This window comes from Schistocerca nitens, chromosome 6, assembly GCF_023898315.1.
Source record: "Schistocerca nitens isolate TAMUIC-IGC-003100 chromosome 6, iqSchNite1.1, whole genome shotgun sequence".
In the NCBI taxonomy this organism is placed as follows: domain Eukaryota; kingdom Metazoa; phylum Arthropoda; class Insecta; order Orthoptera; family Acrididae; genus Schistocerca; species Schistocerca nitens.
The window spans coordinates 518,743,176-518,765,779 of record NC_064619.1 but is presented as its reverse complement, the minus strand read 5'-3'; the positions used below and the strand labels follow the sequence as shown (position 1 = coordinate 518,765,779).

Genomic DNA, 22,604 nt, shown 5'->3' with positions numbered 1-22,604 from the left:
TTGATCGCGTCTTGTGTCTTTTACCAGTTTTCACTCTCAGTGCCTTGTTGGGAAAATTAACACGTAGAATAGTCATCTGGTGCCCGTCTTGCTCACTTGGAATCAACTTTGATACCTGACGTAAACTAAACATTAAAAACAAAGATAACCGTCAACACACATAGAATCTTTGGTCGTGACATTATGTCAGTACTCGTCCGTCTCTCATGTGATTCACTACTTTGTGATCCAGCACACTGCAGTGCTAAATTACTCGTACAATTTATAATTGGTGCATTACATGACTAACGAGCGCTCGATTTGACATTTCACACTTAATGTCATGACCAAACATTCTGCATGTGTCGACTGTATATTTGTTTCTAATGATTCGTTTCCTACACATTAGTGTCTCTAATGGACACTACACAATTGTTTCCTGACGACGGCTCAAAAAGGCGAAAGTCGCCTCGAAAATAAAACGTGAAATTGCCCAGAAGTGACGGAATAATACAAAAATACCACTTTCGTAACAAAATTACTGGTTCTGATAATGACAAAAGTAGGAACCTATAAATTATTATAGATCCGCCAAGACTATTGTGATAAAAGAAGTATTTTTCAAAATAGGCCACATGTTCAAGTTTGATAATGTCATATTTCGTGAAATACGAAGGTGCTGGGCAAGGGTTTGGGACCTATCTCATTCTAATCAATCCGGAAAAACTACAGCCGGGTTTAAAAATTTGTTGAGGTTAACTTGTTAATTTTTGTTGTTCGTACTGGCGCTAAGTAGACATTTCGATCTAAAACAATAGTTTCCCTAAATTGCAAACTTATTTAAAACGAGAGAAAATAATACGACACTTGTGTAGCATTTATCTGAAGGGCACCGACGTTTTACAGTCTTAGACAGGCGAAATTGTGCAGCTGCTCGTAGCTCCACGTATCTTCACGTCTGTGAACTTAACGAAAATTTTCGTTTTGTTTGAACAGTGGGAGGAAAAAAGAAATGCTGATCAGAAAATGCTTTTCTTTTTAAATATTTCAGATGCTGAAATAGTCTTTGGAGACATTTTCATGCGTCGCTTAACAGGCAGGTTTGCGTTTATAAATATTTATATTAAAACATTAGATGCCCGATACTAAATGTGGCACATTTTTCGCTGTGCACAAAGCAGCCGTCTGCAGAATTTTTTATTGATCGTATTACAGTTATTATCTAGCGAATAACCTTTGATCAATTAATATTTCAAATCCGAAACTGTTGAATATCAGATAAGAATAACATAATAATTAGGAAACAGAAATTAGCTCCGACTGAAAACTGGTACAACTATCAATATTATTTACTGTTCGATAATGATTTGAAACTATCAGAGGTTCTTCTAAAAGCATAAACTATATGGGTGAGGTAAATGTCAATATCCGTAAGCTGCACAGGATAATATACAATATTTTCTTTGTTGGCTACTTAACAACCTATGATTATTTACTACTTCGCTGTTTGCCACTTCATATGATAATGTGCCTACAATTCCTCGTTTTGCTATAGATGAAATATGGCAATACGACTACTACACTCAGATTTATCATTGCTGATGTTAATGCGACTTCGATGGAAATTGTAACTGTGATGAATTACTTACAACGTACTATTGACCAAGACATATTCTAGCAGAACGTTAGTTACTATGAGATATTTCACTTATTTTTAACAATGCTCTCGCGAATCTTGATTAAACATAACCGCGCAGTTTTATTTACAGCTCGTAATGCCGCTGACAGGTTCAAGAGCACTTGCACTTAAGTTAAATAAAACCTAAAATGTTAACCAACCCGGGAAATGGTCTGCGAGGCACATTTTTAGCTGATGCAAAGCATCAACTGTGAAGTACGCCTGCTTCGAGTTCTGGGCGTCACAGTTTCACTTCCCGACCCTACCGTTGTACTACCTAGTCTTAGTTACACAGTTCCGCTTGTGTGGGTACTATGATGTGTCAGAGCTGTACGCCTATGACCTATTTCTAAAGAGGCGTTGGCTGCCGCTTTGTGGAACAGTGGTGAGAAATGGAGGAAAATGGTTTTCGAAATCGAAGCAAGAATTTGCTGAAAGTGCTCGGAGAGAAAAAGAATTGCGCAAGCCGTACGCGAAGCCGGTGAGCGGTTAAGCGGCCATCAGAGGCGGATGGTGGCGGCGTCAGGCGGTGGCGCCACCTGTTACCCTCCCCCGCCAACAGACGCCTCCTGGAGTCTGCTGGACCGCTTCGTTTCCGGGAGACCAATTCCCCGCTTCCCTACAATCCACGACCCATGCACAGTCTCTCTCACTCGGCTAGCGCGCCTTTCTTAGCCCGGAATACGCGGCCAACGAACGAATGAACTACTTAACGTTCAGAAGCTGACACCTGGCCAATAAGCAACAGGCGCTCAGGAGGGTGTTACAGCTCTTAGAGCGCGTATTCGGTCTTCCATGGAGTTTGGTTCTCTAGGTATCACACAGTCTGCCTACACTAGCGGATTTTACTTTTCTGTATTGTACAGTACGTAAATTTTCACAGTGGTTGACTATTTGTATGTCTTAGCGACGACGCCAGTGAACATGCTTTGCAGTAAATTTAACACAGTCTGTCATGTCATTAAAAATATACTTATCAAATTAGCACGTTGCATCTCGGCAATACACTCCCATCTTCAGGTACCTTACCACTGGCTTACACTAATGTTTCACATTTGCAAGGTAGTATTCACAAATACCTCGTTACTTTTCTTAGTTTGGCACTGCAGGAACAAACATCTTCAGACCTAGCAGAATGTTCAAATTTGACTAAGACAAGAGACGGGAGAGATTCAAAGAAGAGCCGTGCGATTCGTTGAGGATTTGCTTAGTCATCCAGAGATGACAACAGTATTCCACAAACTCAGTGGGAGATGCTATGACAAAAGTGTTGTGCATCACAGAGTTCCTTAAAAGCCGAGACCTCACCTCCCAATATGAGTCAAGAAGCATATTAATTTATATAAAAATCTCCTGTAACTGCTACGTCGGGAAAATTAGAGATATTTGATCTTATCCTGAGATTTATATCGTTATATCGACACGTATTCTTTCAACTATCATTCGAAAATGAAACTGGTGCCCTCCGCCACGCATCGCACGGCAGCTTGAAGGCTACATTGTAGATGTAGAACAAATCCAAAAAAAACAACGTGCAGCTCTTTGTCCAAAGTATCACACAACCGTATGATTGTGAAGTACACGTAGGGACTACAAGAAAACATTACCCAACGTATGAAAAAAAAAAAAAAAAACCATTCCGTGAGACATGTATAAAAGATTAGACGCTAACCATAACCTATTGCTTCGACAAACCATTGTTTGCTGCTATTATATTACTACAATCACCGTTTGCTCCTTCGACAGCCATTTAATAATAACACTGGTATAATCCATTTCGTCACCACGTCGCCTGCCCCGAATGACTTGTTATTGCCTCATGTTACTGGTTTACATTCACGCAGTAGTCTCCAAACGGCTCTGTTGCGCACTTTTACGTACGCTGAGGATAATACGCGGGGCACAGTGCCATACAACCACAAATAACTCCGTATGACGACAGTGTATGCATGAAGATATGAAGAATTAATGTGAGGCAATAAAAAGAGACCCGGTGGCGGTATCGCGATACCTTAAGGCAACGCGCTTTTTCAATAAGTAAACAATCTATTAAAGACAAAACTGTGTGTAATTCATTAAAAGTTACTAGGCCTTACATAAACCTCAATTTTCACAATGGAGAAACGGCACCTTCAACAAATTTCTGCCGCTTGATGAGAGGCCATTCAGCGGTAGAGTGCATTATTAAAATCTGCCTTTCGACTCTCTCAATTTCCATTTCTTATTTATAAAGTCGCCGAACCAGTGTTACATGGTAATGCTAGAAAATTATCTGCGAGGGAACGTAACTGGAACACTACCTGCAAGTTATGGGTGAAGACACCTTTCATCACATCGAAAGACGATTGCAGAATGATTAATGTTTTCACCAACAAGAGAAAGACTAATGAACGCTGACCACTGCATCTATTATTGTTGTTCATAGCCTAATGCTACACAGTTCGTTCCTCTTTTGATATAAATTATTTTTCGAGTGTTCGCGTGGTTGACATCATCTCGTGACAATTCGTACATCAGTTGTTTCATTTCCTTTTCTTCTATTTTGCATCAAGATCTGTACTTCATGGGGTGTGTACATCTACGAATTCTACTCAGCATTAATCACTTTGCCATCCTCCGATCTGGCTTCGTGAAGAGAAAATACGAAGTTTCACAGTCCATGCACAGCAAAGCTCGGTCACTACGTTTGACTGTCGCAAATTATTGTAAACCGCTATCTTTTTTCTGTGTTTTCACTGTTTTCATTTTTAAAAACCAGGCAAGATGAGACACTTCTGAAACATGAGTAAGAATAATGGTGTTTTGCAAAATGTACTCACAAACCCTGCATTGTTATGCGATTACGGTGAAATATAAATGACAATTTTTTTTAGCCTACGTTCTTCTTACATTAATTGTATGAAACAAAATCTGCCATTGGTATTTTCAGTGGTATTATTTTCATAAATTATACAGAAACGAAAACACGGGATTTTTCCCTTTTCATTTCACATTCGACGCTCACCGACAAGTACTGTGTTAAGTGGTTTTGTGGTTGCAGTTTAATATTAATTCAAATGAAACATTTATATTTATTTATCCTGTACGAATAGGGACTTGACGATAACGCGAACAGAAACAAGACACAAAACGAGACAGCAAAATTTTAACGAGCGTTCATGTGTCGAAAAACTGCTAGGGTTGCAAGGAAGGTATTGTAAATGTTACAAATGAAAACTTCCAGCAGTAAAATGATGAAACATGCTGAACCGAAACAAAGCGCAATTTGGGTCTTGATTAACAACCTGGAAGTCGAAACTACAGCTGTAAGCAGCGAATCCTGCGTTCAACATTCACTAGGTTTCGCCTGTCAGAAAAAAGTTGTACTTTGCCCATAAAACTATCGTGATTTCTAGAATTTTATGTGATTCATTTCGTGAACGCAGGAAGATAACCTTGCTTTAGTCGCGATACAGTAAACTTTTATCTTCCGCCTGTTCTAGTGACAATTCTTTGTTTCATAGTGAGAACACAAATATTGTGTTTTATGAAGCTAGTACTTAAGATATTCACATGTCAGTTGTAAATGATACGTACAGTGTTTTCAAGGAGTGACATGTGTACGCAGAGTAAGACAACTGCAAAAACACAAAAAGTAGCCGAACTAATACGAAAAAAAGTTCTAAAAATGAATAAAATTTTAATTAAGGTATGGCGCAGAAGCTGATTAAGGAATCAAAAAGAACTTGTATTTTGTAGGTATCTTCTGTAATCCATTCCGTGACGTGGGAATCAAGCTATGATTAATTCACGTTTTTTTCCTCTTGACATAGATTCTCGCAATGATGTTAATGTAATCTCTGATAACAACATCACGACTGAATGTTACCGCTCGTTGGATCTACAACCTGCGGCATATTTTTCCTAGGATTTACCCCCTCGGGTCGACATCGGAACGTCGAGGTGCATATCAACGAAACGGCATCATTTCAAAATACAAAATAATTTCGGAAATTGTGTCATGAGTCACTTCAAAGTACAAAATAATTTTTGACGTGAATGCAAAACTACTGGAGCGTCTTGAAAGACGATCAGCTCTAGAAATTTCAATTTTAAACGCTTTATTGCTCGCTGAAAACAAGGAAAACTAATTGAGGTTTTCGCATATATGGTTATGATTCTGAAACGCGCTGCCATGTATGTGCCGATGCTTAGAAACAATATGACACCGTACTTCAAGCGAAATTTAGCCCTCATTCAACAACCATAAATGAGTGACTGCGTCCTTTCTCGTTCTGCCTGTAAGTTATAGCTCTTGAGTATAGTAAACGCATTCTGTTGACCCATACTTCCTGCTTTTTATCTTTTAAATAGAGGACAGAACAGACGTATTCAATTAATTTGCGTATAGGTCATCGAGTTCTAGACTAGATAAAAAAGACACAACGCTGAGGTAAAGAAAAATAAAGGCATTGTCCCCGTAAGAGGGAAGAGTACCATCAATAACACACAGGAGAAAAATCAGCAGAAACAAAAAAGTGAAAATTCTAAGAACGATGTCTGTCTATGTAGAGTGAATATTATACAAATGGAGAAAGAAACAGAGGAACCTCTAGAAACATTAAGAGTCGAACAGATCTGCATTCGAATGAATGCAGTAGTAAACCACAGACATGGAAGAACTGATGTGAATGCACTTGCTCATGACGATTTGCTGATAGGGATAGCAATACTAATTACCACAAATGAAAAAAAGCTCTGATTCTGGATTGGATTAATGAAAGAAAAAGTTTATATGACACTACTGACGCTTCCAGAGTATTCTCTGTCTTAAGGGAAAAAATAAAAATTTTGACCAAACGTCTACATTCATTTTCACAGAGTGTACGACAAATTAATAGCATTTTATATGGATAAAATTAAGCGTAATCAAGTAAGTAACTATGTTTGAAGAGTATTTTGACGATCATCTCTGTTTGGCAAGTTAGATAATGCAGAATAAGCGCGAAGGGGAAGGGCCGTCAGCAGAATGTTTGCTACTCCTGAACTACGAAAAGAGTTTGCGAAGTGTCAATTTTTTTTTTTAGTGGAAATTCGATTAATGTTAAGTGCTATGTAAAACCACAATGACTGGCTGTGGTAAACGCACGGTATTTTTTTTTAATCATTAAAAATAATCTTTGGGTATTAGTACCGCACGAATGCGCGTCCGCATTATCGAAGCGTATTGCAAAAAAAATTGGCAAACGTTTGCAGTGACATGAAAGATTAATTACGAATTCTAAACACTAGCGAGGTCACCTGTAGTCGATCTCCCTTGGAATCCACTAATGCACATTTTTAAATTGTTTGCAGGCGTTCAGATTTTTTAAAGCAGTAGGAATTCACACCTTGTGACACGCGTATAATACTTCCAACATATGTAGTTACGTTTTTCCTGCATAAAAGAAATCGAAATAGGACACAGAAACATCAACTACTTTAGTATCTAGACACAGTTTCTTCATCATATACAGTATATACTGTGCAAGTATGTGACCCAACTACAACTGTTAATAGGGGGAAAAAATCCCTCTAACGTTCCTCGACACTCAAGACATTTTGTCTCAGTATATAGAACTGGTTTATTTTACTCAACCATATTAGTTGCGTAAAGCCTCGCATTAAAATAACGGGTTAATTGCATGTAAGGAGACACGCAAGCTTTCCCACTTAAAAACATGTTGCACTCATGCGTATTACATGTCAAACACTATTTTTCTTATTTTATCACTTGATGCGGTAGAATGTCACTATGAAAATTTCACTACAATTTTTCAGACATGCTGGAGAAAGCTAAGTCTGTGATGAATATTTTGCGTAGCGTGTTGTCACATATCCAACTTTCGTACACTCTCTAATATTCACACACGCTATGAAAGTATTCTACGATATGGTAATCAATTTCAACGATATGTCAGGAATTATTGTTCAGTCAGAGTCGGTGATGTCTCTTTTTATTTCCGTAGTGGCTTTCTCATCATAGATCTAAGAATAAGGAAATTTAGTTCAAAATCCCGAGTTCACGCCACTAACCAAGCTTTCACTGCACTATGACGACAAATCACTTTTTGCAAGAATTATGGAAAATCCAAGTTGATTTTATTTTCATACAAATGATTTCGAGTTAGTTTATAACCAGAGCGTTCTTGTAGGGCAAAAACAAACTCCTATATGGTTGATAGGAATAAATTACTGATTTTTTATTTGTTTATTTATTTTTTAGCATTGCTACTCTCTACAGCCCCTATAAAGAGTATAGAAATCTAGATTGTTAATCACACTCTTGCAAACAAACTGAAACAGCCTATAAAAAAACCGGAAATATTGTAAAAATAAAGTCTAACAAACAATGAGAAAGCGACTCCACAGTTAAGGTGGCGATTTTCTAGCAACCATTCTTGTGGTAGCATAGAAGTCAACCGTTGATATAGGCGAATGGCTTAACTACAAAAACGTAATTACCTTTCCAAAAACAATAAAACAAAACGTTTCACTCTCTCCTTATCAACTGTCAAACTGCTATTACTTAGTGCCGTGTCAGTAATGAAGCATGTGTTTCCTGGAAAGAAACATAGGTAGGGCACTTCGATTTACATCGTCCGGTTATCGCTGCTCTGGTATCCTACAATCAATTTTATTCACTCGAGCATTGGCAGTTTTTGAATTGGTTATCTTCTCGACAAACCTAAGATGACACCCCCAGCGAGAGTAACAGCGGTGTTCGAAAAGCGCGATGTTCGTAATTCACATTCGAACGACCGTACCTGTAGCGTCTTCAGAGAAGAAGCATTAAATCCTTTCAGAGTTATCAAATACTTATTTTTCATTGCCGATTCCTTTCTTAAAATGTACAGAATAACCTTTATTATTCACTGAAAGACCCCGTATTGTGACTCGAAACTCATTTCCGTTTCGCGGTATTTAACATCAATAGTGTGATTTCAAGGTTTTATAACTTATTTCCTGCGCGTAACGTCACGAAGAATATAGCAACAGAGAATACGATGAATTTTACTTGATTACAATATGTCAGAGGTAATGCAAGCATTGAGTAGAAGACCACAGTCGTTATTAGTATGAATAAACGTTTGGCGCACATTTCAAGGAATATTTTCTCGGAAAATTTATAGAGCTTACGATAGTTATCCGTGTTAATCGTTTGCAAGAGCGTCGCCTGATTTTTTTTATTTTTGTGATCAATTTACATTTGTTGACATTTCATCCATTTCCTCCGCTCCGATACTTTGAAAATGCGGGGAACGTATCAAATAACTTTCGATTTTATGAGTTCTGCATCGCAGTAATAATCACTGATTATAATACGAAAATATTTTTCGTTTAATTTCATTATTTTGACTGAAGAGGAAATGACAAGATAAAACCAACACTGACTAGGACGTAAACATACAACTCATGGTGTCATAAAACATTTCTCAGAAATTTTTCGCTATGACGGCAAGAACACTATTAATATATATACTTCCAGGGGCATAGACTGAAAAATATTTCGTTAATTCGGCCCAGACACGTACTGATCCGAAGGAGTGCAAAATTATATTTTATTGTGGGCTTTCTTACGCAACTTTCGTCCTGAGAAAGCTAAACATCCCAAATGGATAATATTTGTTAAAGCCCTTGTGTTAAAATATTCTAACAAACGTCTTTCTGAACAGCAGAATAAGAAATTTTCGTCCCTGGGTTAACAACAAGTCATGAAATACAATCGCTATTATTTCTTATTATTTTCTTTGGTTTCTGCCTTTGTTGGGGTAGGAATTAATGTATCGTAAATACTATAACAGAGGCACTTTTCAACGAAATACACCTCCGACTCTTATAGACGAACTAGAAGCAAAACAGCGTCTGAACAGTCACGAATACTGATCGCATGACAACGTAAGATCAAAATATCACTGATAACGCATATCTGCTACGTAATCATATAGCTTATACTTCAGTCACTGCTCTGTCCGAACGAAAACATAGTTATGTTTACCAAATTTTCTACGGTTATCAGCCCTGTAACAAGTTAATCTTTTCGGCAGGTTTCTCGCTCATCATCTTCTGGACAAGAGTACCTCTAACGGAAGATTACGAGTAGGAAACTAGTCGAAACGTTGCTGTTACGCGGCTGGAAAGCCGGCAGATTTCATTGGTGAAAGTCTGCGAGGAAGTCTGTAATAACACATAAATATATGGTAATGTTCGACGTAAAGTAAAGGCTGTTACACGGGGAAGTCGTGCGTTGATTTCCGCGCGGCGGGTAGGCGGATCGGTGTACTGGAGAGGGTGAGGGAGGGACTCACTGCCAACAAGGGGGCGTGTTTTGCACGCTGGAATTTTGATCGTACGCGGACTCTGTAGCGACACACTGGTGGAACTTCACGACACATGGGCACTGCACGAGGCACTCGCTGGCACGGCTGGCGGCGTGGCGGCGGCGGCGGCTGCGGCGCCGACGCCCGGCGTCCGTGTCCGGTACTTACCGCTGGCGAGCGCGTCCTCGGCGTCGGCCTCGAGGTGTCGGCTGGGCCGCGCCTGCTTGCGGCGCGACATGTCAGCGCGGCGCTGCCGGGGCGCTGCCGGCGTCGGCTTCGGCGTCGGCGTCGGCGTCGGAAGGTCCTCCGGGGCTGTCAGCCGCCGTGTCACACCCCCCAGCGGGCGCGCGCGCCGGCGTCACTCGCTGCGTGGGCGCGTCGCCGGGACAACACAGTTCGCGCGCGGCCACGCCGCCTGTCCTGCGCCACGCCGTCCGTCGTCGTCCAACTCGGCGACGGCGGCTGCTGTAGCGTCGTCGCCGTCGTGTCCGGCCCCCTCCCTCGGACCTTCGCTATCTCTCTCTCTCTCTGTCCTTGTCCGCGCCTCTCTCTCTCTCTCTCACTAGTTCTCTCCGTCACTCCCCCACCTGATTTATATCGGCACGTCGGGCGCTCAGCGTCGCGCTGCAGTGTCCGGTGGCGAGTGGCGCGCGCCGCGGCGGCTGCGGTGCCGTGCGGCCGGCCGCCGGCGTCGGCGTCGCGGGGGCGCTGGGTCGGGTGTGCGTCGCCGTGGCCTCCGGGCCGCGCCTGCTCTGTTCTGCTCCCGTGTCCTGTGGGCTCGCAGTTGCGTGCGCCTCTGACGCCCGACAGCCGCGCCGTCACCGCCGAGCCTCGTCAACACTCGGCGCGGCTCGGCCGCTCTCGGGCCCGTTCGTTGAGGCGCCGGCCGCTGGGCGGCGCGCGAGTCGCCGCAGGGAGCCGCGCGCCGGGCTGACCACGCGGGCGTGTCTTGTCGTGGAAGGGGCTGGGAGGGGCGGCCACTGGCGCCCTGGTGGGGGAAGTTGTGTCCGCGGGAGGGGGAAAGGGGTGCAGGTTAGCTGACCTGTGTGCTTTCTCATTCAAATAGCCCGCCGGCGCCAAGTGCCACAGCCCCCAAATTCTACGAGGAACAGAAACCAGTCGCCTTGACTTCTTTTCTTAATGAAAACTTTGCGTGTATGTCAACCCTCGAGCGGGCACGCTTAAGTATAAAATGCGCCAGTCACTAAAAAAAAAAAAAACAGTTTTTTGTACCATTCCATTATACAAGAGTGAGCCCTTACGTATTCCTGCATTACTGCTTCATCTAACACAGTGATCACTTGTGTTGTCATCCTCCAAGTGAGCTGCACTAACATAAAATAAGTAGCGAGCTAGGCGAGAAAAAATTACTATCCGCGCAAGAAAATCACCTAGATTCCGAGCTAGGAGCGTAATCTCACACTGAGGCAGTTGTGTACGAGGTGATTAGTAATCAAATTAACGACTGACAGGGATCTGATGCAACAGCGTTGTTTAATGCTCCGAGTGCGTCATTAGCGTGGGGTAACACTTGTACGCAGTAACAGAGTGATATACTGAAAGGGAATTCTTGTACTGTTGAACTAAACAGTGATTTAGCTCATATAATGTAAGTTTATGCTATCGTTGGTACGCCGCGCGGCCGCTCTTGTTCTGAAAGGATCACTCGTTAGCGACAAGTTTCCGTGATATTCTTACAGAGGAGATGCACGTACGTTGCAGATTGTTTATTTATTTATTTGTTTATTTTGACAGGATCAGAACCACAATTTTCGCATAAAGGCAAAGCCGCTGTAGAAGGATTTATGCTTAATGTGGTATACAATACTTAGATGTAACTATGATACGAATTATGGAAATACGGTTCTGCCTTGAGCAAAGTTTGCTCGAAGCAGAAGCGTATTGCTGTAATTCTACATCAGAAGTAAACATGAGCTTCAGTCACAAGACGAATATAACAAGAACAGTGGAAAGCAATAGTAACTACAGTAAAAAGTTAATGAGAAGCAGAGAAGCAAAGGTAAATTACAATGAAGGTTGTTTTTCGCCTCTTTAGCCGCTTGACAGCAGCATTTCGTCAAGTTTGCTCTTCCTTATTTTCCGGTGAAGGCATTTTTCGCCAGAGGGTGATATGCTACTATCCTGTCGGAAGACTACGTTGTTACAGGTCTAAGACTACGTAGAAAATTTGGTAAACGTAAACGTCTGGATGAAGCAATAGCTGAAATGTAAGCTATATGATTACAACGAGTTTTGTCTACGAGGTTTTAACAATAAAATTATGCAAACTTTTGGCTGTATACTTTATTTATTTAAAATTTATTTGTGGTTGTTGACGTCAACCATGTCTAAAATCGTAAAATTACAATCACCTAAATTTAAGCTAAGTGCAGTGGCAGGAATGGTGTTGCAGAAGGGGTGGCAGAGGGAGAGAAATAGGATTGTGATAGAAAAGCAGGGAATGAAGAGAGGCGCAGAGACAGTGGCGTAACTGAGGAACGAAACGAGGATGAAACATAAATGGGAGAAGATGGAAGAGTTTGCTTTACTGTTGACAGGGAGAAAAGTGGCCGTATATGTGTATTTAGCGGTAAGCTATGACGTTGACAAAAGGAAGAGCAGCCCCTTTTTTCGAAATGCAACAGGTCGTTATTCCTTTAATATTCTATTCTTCAGTTTGCTGAAGCAACATTATAAACGTCATACAGACCGTATCATAAACAGTAGTGAAAACTGACACCTATGAAAATATACAACAATTCAAAGATAAACGTTTCCTTAAACATGGGTTTGCGCTGTTTTTCTATTTGTTTATTTATTTTGGCTTTCGGCATCAAAGACCAAACAGCCAATAGCATTTCCGAAAGTGTCAATTAAAATAATTACAATTTCCACAGCAGAATAATAAAAAGAGTTCGATGTACAAACATAAGTTCTTAACGTAAAATAAAAACACTAAAAAACGAACACGATGTAGCCAGTAGTAGTTAGAACAGTGCCAAGGTGACATTAGTGCAATTTTCACAGTAGAGCAATGATAACAATGTGAAGTGCAAAGATAAGTTCGTTATATAAATCAGAAGACAAAATTACTACTAAGTGTTCCAACCGGTCCTGTTCCAGAGGAGAATGGCATCCACAGCTGCTTATATCTGGAAGCTGGACAACGGTGTTGCTTACAAAGATAAGTTCTTAATGCAAAGTAAAAACACAAATAGACATCCCGGTTTCCCAACCGGACTGGTTCCATGGGTGGACCAGATCCACACAACTTAGGGGGACCTAAGATCAAATGTGGATATCGGCGTCTTTTAAATAGTTCACGAGCACGTTATACCTGTGTAGTACAGGTATAATATAGCTCTTCCTTTTGTCAGCGTCATAGCTAACCCCTAAATACACACGTACATCAAACCGTTGAAGTAAAACAGATACAAGTGTAGGGGTGGGTAGCTTGGCGATGATTTGCTAGATTACTGCGGTTATGTGGACATGCGCTGCGACTCACTACACCATGGAATATTGTCCTACTTAGTAGAAATGTATTTGGGTCAGATTTCACTTGTGGTGTTCATAAACAAGAAACAAAATGCTGCTTTAGCATGCTGCATGTTACAATTTACTGTAGACTCGTGCCCGCTGAATGACGTAGTCAAATCATCACCCCTGTGAGAAACGTAAGACTGTCAGGCTATTTTTAGTTTCTCATCAGCAAAGTCTCTGCATTTTTGCTCCGTTTTTCTTCTCTTTCAATTGACTACACAGCTCTATTGAATTTATTCAGTGTAGCTGAGTCCTGCCAGCCATCATAAAATATTTTCATTGTTAAAAAGAATTAAGAGTAACAAGAAAACTCGCTTGTGTCCTGACCGTGTTGTTGTATAGGCGCAGAAAAGGATAGAAAACGCGCCGTTTCTGTGCTTGGAAGAACAAAATCATTTTGGTGAGCTATATAACTGAGACGCGTGTTTTTATTCAGATAACGTTATATCAGTATCTGAATTCAAGCCAATTTCCAGTGGCAGTCGATTTTGCGATAACAATATCTCACCGCTAATAAGAAACGTTAAAAGGAATGACATCCACGGTAATTGAGAGAGCTGTATACGGTAGAAACTGTAAGTGAAGACAGAGGTTGGAATATATACAAAACATAATTAAGGACGTCGGATAGTAGAACCCAGGATTTTGGTCTGCGGCGGGGGAGGGGAGAAAGGGGGGGGGAAAGGGAAGGAAGGGCTGGGCTCAAGGAAATTTTGTCACTGTGCTATCTGCTATTTCTCTAAACAAAGGTGTCTTCCTAATGTAATATAACACGAACTACAATAGCGAGAAAATATTGCAGACTGTTAAGTCTGAAAGCTATGTTGCAAACAATCGCCTTCTTTTTCTTCTTCTTCTTCTTCTTCTTCTTCTTCTTCTCCTCTTCCTCCTACTCCTCTCTCTCTGTATCTCTTTTTTTTTTAGATTAAGAAAAATCAGGTGCAGTTCTGGGGAAGTCTACAGCCCCATACCCATCCTCCGTCCCCACTGGGTTCGCTCTGATACTCTCAAATAAAGAGTTTGGCACTAGAAATAAGTTCGTGACAGGCCGCATCAGACCGGTCAGAAGACTGTAGTTTTAAAAAAAGGTGGCTATATAGGTTTTTGAAAGTGAGCTGGACTCTCAGAAGTGTTCCAGGTGTCTTCCTCGCATTTGGATGCAATACTGCATTCGTCTCATACACTGGGCTACGAATTCTTTCGAACACCCGCGGATCATCTCGTAAATCGTGACGAGACGGTACAATCCGCTGTTCCAAACGTTCACAGGGATTTCTGTACACTTCACTTACCCCAGACAGGAAAATCCAGAGGTATGAGGTCAGGCGATCTTAAATGCTAAGCGTGAAAATCTGCTTAGGAAGTTTCTAAAGCCAGCTTTAACAGGGCAGTCTAAGAATATACTACCCCCCTCCCCTGTAAGTATCTCTCCAATAGGAACCACGGAGACAAGACTAGAGTAATTACTGTACGCACAGAGGCATTAAGCAGTCATTCTTCCCGCGATACATACGTGAATGCAACGGGAGAAAGTCCTAAAAGTTGGGACAGTGCGACGTATTCTCTGGCATACACTTCACAGTGATTTGCAGGGTATAGATGTAGATGTCGATATGGGTGCAGGTACAGGTCCTCCTTGACATTTTCATGTTTTTTAAAAAATGTTTTAATTAATTAAATAATGATGATTAACTGACAACCTCAGCTGCCGACAGGTGTTGTTATACCTCGATGTGGACAGCTGAAAATGTGTGCGCCGACCGGGACTCGAACCCGGGATCTCCTGCTTACATGCCAGACGCTCTATCCATCTGAGCCACCGAGGACACAGATGAATAGCGCGACTGCAGCGACTTATCCCTTGCACGCTTCCCGTGAGACTCACATTCCCAACCGTCCACAATTCTACATATGTAATGTACCTTATAGACATTTGCCCACCCACTCATTACTCGCACACGCGTTGGCGATTCCCGTAAGAGTTTGGGCAACCTGTGCGCATTCGCACAGACGAAGGTCAATGGCTGGGTAGCCTTTAACTATATATATGAAGACAGTAACTTGTTCTCGAAAGAACAGTTACTGTTGATGACCGTGCAGCTTTTCCCTGGAATAAATGATGATTAACTGACAACCTCAGCTGCCGACAGGTGGTGTTGTTATACCTCGATGTGGACAGCTGAAAATGTGTGCCCCGACCGGGATCAGGGAAAAGCTGCTCGGTCATCAACAGTAACTGTTCTTTAGAGAATAAGTTACTGTCTTCATATATATAGTTAAAGGCTACCCAGCCATTGACCTTCGTCTGTGCGAATGCGCACAGGTTGCCCAAACTCTTACGGGAATCGCCAACGCGTGCGCGAGTACTGAGTGGGTGGGCAAATGTCTATAAGGTACAATACATATGTAGAATTGTGGACAGTTGGGAATGTGAGTCTTACGGGAAGCGTGCAAGGGATAAGTCTCTGCAGTCGCGCTATTCATCTGTGTCCTCGGTGGCTCAGATGGATAGAGCGCCTGGCATGTAAGCAGGAGATCCCGGGTTTGAGTCCCGGTCGGGGCACACATTTTCAGCTGTCCACATCGAGGTATAACAACAACACCTGTCGGCAGCTGAGGTTGTCAGTTAATCATCATTTACTCCAGGGAGAAGCTGCACGGTCATCAACAGTAACTGTTCTTTCGAGAACAAGTTACTGTCTTCATATACACTCCTGGAAATTGAAATAAGAACACCGTGAATTCATTGTCCCAGGAAGGGGAAACTTTATTGACACATTCCTGGGGTCAGATACATCACATGATCACACTGACAGAACCACAGGCACATAGACACAGGCAACAGAGCATGCACAATGTCGGCACTAGTACAGTGTATATCCACCTTTCGCAGCAATGCAGGCTGCTATTCTCCCATGGAGACGATCGTAGAGATGCTGGATGTAGTCCTGTGGAACGGCTTGCCATGCCATTTCCACCTGGCGCCTCAGTTGGACCAGCGTTCGTGCTGGACGTGCAGACCGCGTGAGACGACGCTTCATCCAGTCCCAAACATGCTCAATGGGGGACAGATCCGGAGATCTTGCTGGCCAGGGTAGTTGACTTACACCTTCTAGAGCACGTTGGGTGGCACGGGATCATGCGGACGTGCATTGTCCTGTTGGAACAGCAAGTTCCCTTGCCGGTCTAGGAATGGTAGAACGATGGGTTCGATGACGGTTTGGATGTACCGTGCACTATTCAGTGTCCCCTCGACGATCACCAGTGGTGTACGGCCAGTGTAGGAGATCGCTCCCCACACCATGATGCCGGGTGTTGGCCCTGTGTGCCTCGGTCGTATGCAGTCCTGATTGTGGCGCTCACCTGCACGGCGCCAAACACGCATACGACCATCATTGGCACCAAGGCAGAAGCGACTCTCATCGCTGAAGACGACACGTCTCCATTCGTCCCTCCATTCACGCCTGTCGCGACACCACTGGAGGCGGGCTGCACGATATTGGGGCGTCAGCGGAAGACGGCCTAACGGTGTGCGGGACCGTAGCCCAGCTTCATGGAGACGGTTGCGAATGGTCCTCGCCGATACCCCAGGAGCAACAGTGTCCCTAATTTGCTGGGAAGTGGCGGTGCGGTCCCCTACGGCACTGCGTAGGATCCTACGGTCTTGGCGTGCATCCGTGCGTCGCTGCGGTCCGGTCCCAGGTCGACGGGCACGTGCACCTTCCGCCGACCACTGGCGACAACATCGATGTACTGTGGAGACCTCATGCCCCACGTGTTGAGCAATTCGGCGGTACGTCCACCCGGCCTCCCGCATGCCCACTATACGCCCTCGCTCAAAGTCCGTCAACTGCACATACGGTTCACGTCCACGCTGTCGCGGCATGCTACCAGTGTTAAAGACTGCGATGGAGCTCCGTATGCCACGGCAAACTGGCTGACACTGACGGCGGCGGTGCACAAATGCTGCGCAGCTAGCGCCATTCGACGGCCAACACCGCGGTTCCTGGTGTGTCCGATGTGCCGTGCGTGTGATCATTGCTTGTACAGCCCTCTCGCAGTGTCCGGAGCAGGTATGGTGGATCTGACACACCGGTGTCAATGTGTTCTTTTTTCCATTTCCAGGAGTGTAATTAAATAATATTTTATTTTATACGGTTTCGACCCCAGGGTCCTTACGCCCAACTACGTACCGCTCCGTATATCTAGCAGAAAATGACAGTAATGGGGCAAAATATTTGCCACGGAGGCAACAAAGACGCCACAGCATGACAAAATACAAATGAGTATAGAACATGAATTCAAGTCTTGCTTTACAAGGGCTAGGTCATTAGTAACTATAAATAATGGAAGGGAATCAGTGATCATAAGGCCGTTGCAGCATCCCTGAATATGGAAGTTAATAGGAATATAAAAAAAGGAAGGAAGGTTTATCTGTTTAGCAAGAGTAATAGAAGGCAGATTTCAGACTACCTAACAGATCAAAACGAAAATTTCTGTTCCGACACTGACAATGTTGAGTGTTTATGGAAAAAGTTCAAGGCAATCGTAAAATGCGTTTTAGACAGGTACGTGCCGAGTAAAACTGTGAGGGACGGGAAAAACCCACCGTGGTACAACAACAAAGTTAGGAAACTACTGCGAAAGCAAAGAGAGCTTCACTCCAAGTTTAAACGCAGCCAATACCTCTCAGACAAACAGAAGCTAAACGATGTCAAAGTTAGCGTAAGGAGGGCTATGCGTGAATCGTTCAGTGAATTCGAAAGTAAAATTCTATGTACCGACTTGACAGAAAATCCTAGGAAGTTCTGGTCTTACGTTAAATCAGTAAGTGGCTCGAAACAGCATATCCAGACACTCGGGGATGATGATGGCATTGAAACAGAGGATGACACGCGTAAATCTGAAATACTAAATACCTTTTTCCAAAGCTGTTTCACAGAGGAAGACCGCACTGCAGTTCCTTCTCTAAATCCTCGCACAAACGAAAAAATGGCTGACATCGAAATAAGTGTCCAAGGAATAGAAAAGCAACTGGAATCACTCAACAGAGGAAAGTCCACTGGACCTGACGGGATACCAATTCGATTCTACACAAAGTACGCGAAAGAACTTGCCCCCCTTCTAACAGCCGTGTACCGCAAGTCTCTAGAGGAACGGAGGATTCCAAATGATTGGAAACGAGCACAGGTAGTCCCAGTCTTCAAGAAGGGTCGTCGAGCAGATGCGCAAAACTATAGACCTATATCTCTGACGTCGATCTGTTGTAGAATTTTAGAACACGTTTTTTGCTCGAGTATCATGTCGTTTTTGGAAACCCAGAATCTACTATGTAGGAATCAACATGGATTCCGGAAATAGCGATCGTGTGAGACCCAACTCGCTTTATTTGTTCATGAGACCCAGAAAATATTAGATACAGGCTCCCAGTTAGATGCTATTTTTCTTGACTTCCGGAAGGCGTTCGATACAGTTCCGCACTGTCGCCTGATAAAGTAAGAGTCTACGGAATATCAGACCAGCTGTGTGGCTGGATTGAGGAATTTTTAGCAAACAGAACACAGCATGTTGTTATCAATGGAGAGACGTCTACAGACGTTAAAGTGACCTCTGGCGTGCCACAGGGGAGTGTTATGGGACCATTGCTTTTCACAATATATATAAATGACCTAGTAGATAGTGTCGGAAGTTCCATGCGGCTTTTTGCGGATGATGCTGTAGTATACAGAGAAGTTGCAGCATTAGAAAATTGTAGCGAAATGCAGGAAGATCTGCAGCGGATAGGCACTTGGTTCAGGGAGTGGCAACTGTCCCTTAACATAGACAAATGTAATGTATTGCGAATACATAGAAAGAAGGATCCTTTATTGTATGATTATATGATAGCGGAACAAACACTGGTAGCAGTTACTTCTGTAAAATATCTGGGAGTATGCGTGCGGAACGATTTGAAGTGGAATGATCATATAAAAATAATTTGGGTAAGGCGGGTACCAGGTTGAGATTCATTGGGAGAGTCCTTAGAAAATGCATTCCATGAACAAAGGAGGTGGCTTACAAAACACTCGTTCGACCTATATTTATTGCTCATCAGTGTGGGATCCGTACCAGATCGGGTTGACGGAGGAGATAGAGAAGATCCAAAGAAGAGCGGCGCGTTTCGTCACAGGGTTATATGGTAACCGTGATAGCGTTACGGAGATGTTTAGCAAACTCAAGTGGCAGACTCTGCAAGAGAGGCGCTCTGCATCGCGGTGTAGCTTGCTCGCCAGGTTTCGAGAGGGTGCGTTTCTGGATGAGGTATCGAATATATTGCTTCCCCCTACTTATAACTCCCGAGGGATCACGAATGTAAAATTAGAGAGATTGGAGCGCGCACGTAGGCTTTCCGACAGTCGGTTATCCCGCGAACCATACGCGACTGGAACAGGAAAGGGAAGTGATGACAGTGGCACGTAAAGTGCCCTCCGCCACACACCGTTGGGTGGCTTGCGGAGTGTAGATGTAGATTTACAAATAATAATACAAATAACTATGGGACAACAAACATTGTGAAATAAAAGAGCAAAACACAATTCGCAGTGCACAATACTGCAATTACAGCATGACAATTTGTTACAGAACATTATTTACAATGATGTGACACCGACAACATGCACAAATATATGAGAACAATGGTTAGAATAGTGCACACGGTCGTCGGCCGCAGTTAAGATTACCGACGCGGTAACAACTCCAGCTTAGGACGTTTACGTTTGTGCTGGCCATTGATAGCTTACGTGGGTGTATTGGTGGAGGAAGGAAGCTGTCATAAAAGCTTTCGGATATGGATCCGATCTCCTCTGGAAAAGTGTTTACCTGTAAGACATCGTGGATCGTGGTGTTCCTTAGGAGGCGTGGAGCATTTAATATGATGCCCAATGCTATCCAGGTTGGTGCGTTAGATGTCACATGACGCGAGCAGCAAATTGTGCCAGTACCTCATTACTCGTGTACTACATTTCGCACTCATGGGCTACGGGTAAAATCTGAATCCAATTAGACGCATTCCAAATCCATTTGTACTGAATAGGACAACATTTCATAACAAAATAAGTGGCGGTTCGAAATCACAAATTCGCAGTTTTCTGCAAATGGCTCTTTTTCAATGTTCTCAGTAATGTTTTTGTTCCTATTATCAGACACTTTCTCCCAAGTCACTTTTCGCTGTTAACTGTGAGACATCCTGTATAATCAAGCGTAACATATGTCACGTAAATGTCTACCTTTACAAATGTAGAGAAATGCAACCAATTAGCGGTACGTTGTATTTGATCTGCGTTTCCCAGCAGTCGTACTAACCAGACAAACATCTTGATGTTTTGAAAGATAAAGAAGTCTACCATTGATGATGATGTGGCTGTTGTTACGCGTATGTCTCTGTCTACAAATTCAGCCGTACTAGTACTTACAGGAACAGGATCATGAATGGTGCTTATTCCAGCTTATGACTGGTAAACTGCTGATCTGTCTTCTCTGATCCGTCCCATGTTATTTGAATCCAGTGGTGCTCCTCTTTGTGCAACGTACAAAAAATGTCCATCGCACACTAGAACCATAAGTCTTTCAGGGCAGAAACCACGAATATTCTACAGCCCTCCTACGTATATATTCTACACCTAAATTTACTTGATTACTCTGTAAATCACAATTAAATGAGTAGCAGGGAGTTCATCGAATTATTTTCAAGGTATTTCTCTATCGTTCCACTCTCGCACGAGCACTTAAATCTGCCCAGTGAGAGCTCTGATTTCTCTTATTTTATCATGGTGATCATTTCTCCCTATGTAAGTTTGCGCCAACAGTATTTTTGATAACAGAGGAGACAGTCGGTGACTGAAAATTCACGAGAAGATCCTGCCGCAACGAATAACGCCTTTGTTTTAATAACTGCCACCCCAATTCACGTAACATGTCCATAACACTCTCTCGCTTATTTCGCGATAATACAAAACGTGCTGCCCTCCTTTGAACTTTTTCGATGTCCTCCGTCAGTCCCATCTGATGCGAATACCACACCGCACAGGAACACTCCACAAGAGGGCGGAGATGCGTGGTGTAAAGCAGTCTCTTTAGTGGACCTACTGCACTTTCTTAGTGATCTGCTAGTAAACCACAGTCTTTGGTTTGCTTTCACCACAACATTATCTATGTGATTGTTCCAAGTCATCGGTAAGTGTAACCCCTAGGTACTTAGTTGAATTCACAGTCTTTAGATTTGTATGGTTTATTGTGAAACCGAAATTTAGCGGATTTCTTTTAGTACTCACGTGGATGACTTCAAACGTTTCATTATCTAGAGTCAACTGCCACTTTTCACACGACCATATATGTTGTCTAAATCATTTTTCAGTAGGTTTTGATCATCCGATGACTTTACTAGACGATAAAAGACAGTATCATCTGAAGTCAGTCTAAGAGGGCTGCTCAGATTGTCTCCTATGACGTGAATCAGGAACAGCAGAGGGCCTATAATACTTTCGTGGGACACGCCAGAAATTACTTCTGTTTTACTCGATGACTTTGCGTCAATTACTACGAACTGTGACATTTCTAAAAGCAACCCATCAATTCAGTTGCACAACTGAGGCACGCAATTTGATTAGAAGGCTTCTCGAAATCTCAAAATATGGAATCAATTTAACATCCCCCGTCTACAGCACTCTTTAATTCGTGAGGTTAAAGAGATAGTTTTGTTCCATAAATACGATATTTTCTGAATCTGTGCTGTATATTTGTCAACAGATCGTTTTCTTGGAGGAAGTTTATAATGTTCTGACACAGTATGTGTTCCAAAGTCCTACTGTAATTCGACGTTAGTGATGTGGGTGTATAATTCAGTGGATTACGCCTATTTTCATTCTCTGGTATTTGTGGGATTTGTGCAACTTTCCAGTCTTCAGGTACGGACTTTCCGACTGACCATGCAAATAAAAATAACATACAGAATCTCGTAGAGATGGGTACAAGCAGCAACTCTTCCCATGAAGCACTCGTTAACATGGATGCGTTCTTAACATAGATCG

General features: G+C 42.7%; 1 protein-coding gene across 1 annotated transcript in view; it reads right to left on the bottom strand.

Annotated features, from left to right (window-relative positions):
* Positions 1-10,638, bottom strand: part of LOC126262290 (homeotic protein spalt-major-like) — a 587,215-nt gene extending 576,577 nt beyond the window's left edge. The window contains exon 1 of the mRNA XM_049958813.1: positions 10,165-10,638. Within this exon, the coding sequence (XP_049814770.1) occupies positions 10,165-10,234 (70 nt within the window). The 5' untranslated portion in view covers positions 10,235-10,638. The remainder of the gene's footprint in view (positions 1-10,164) is intronic.
* Positions 10,639-22,604: the final 11,966 nt, after the last annotated feature.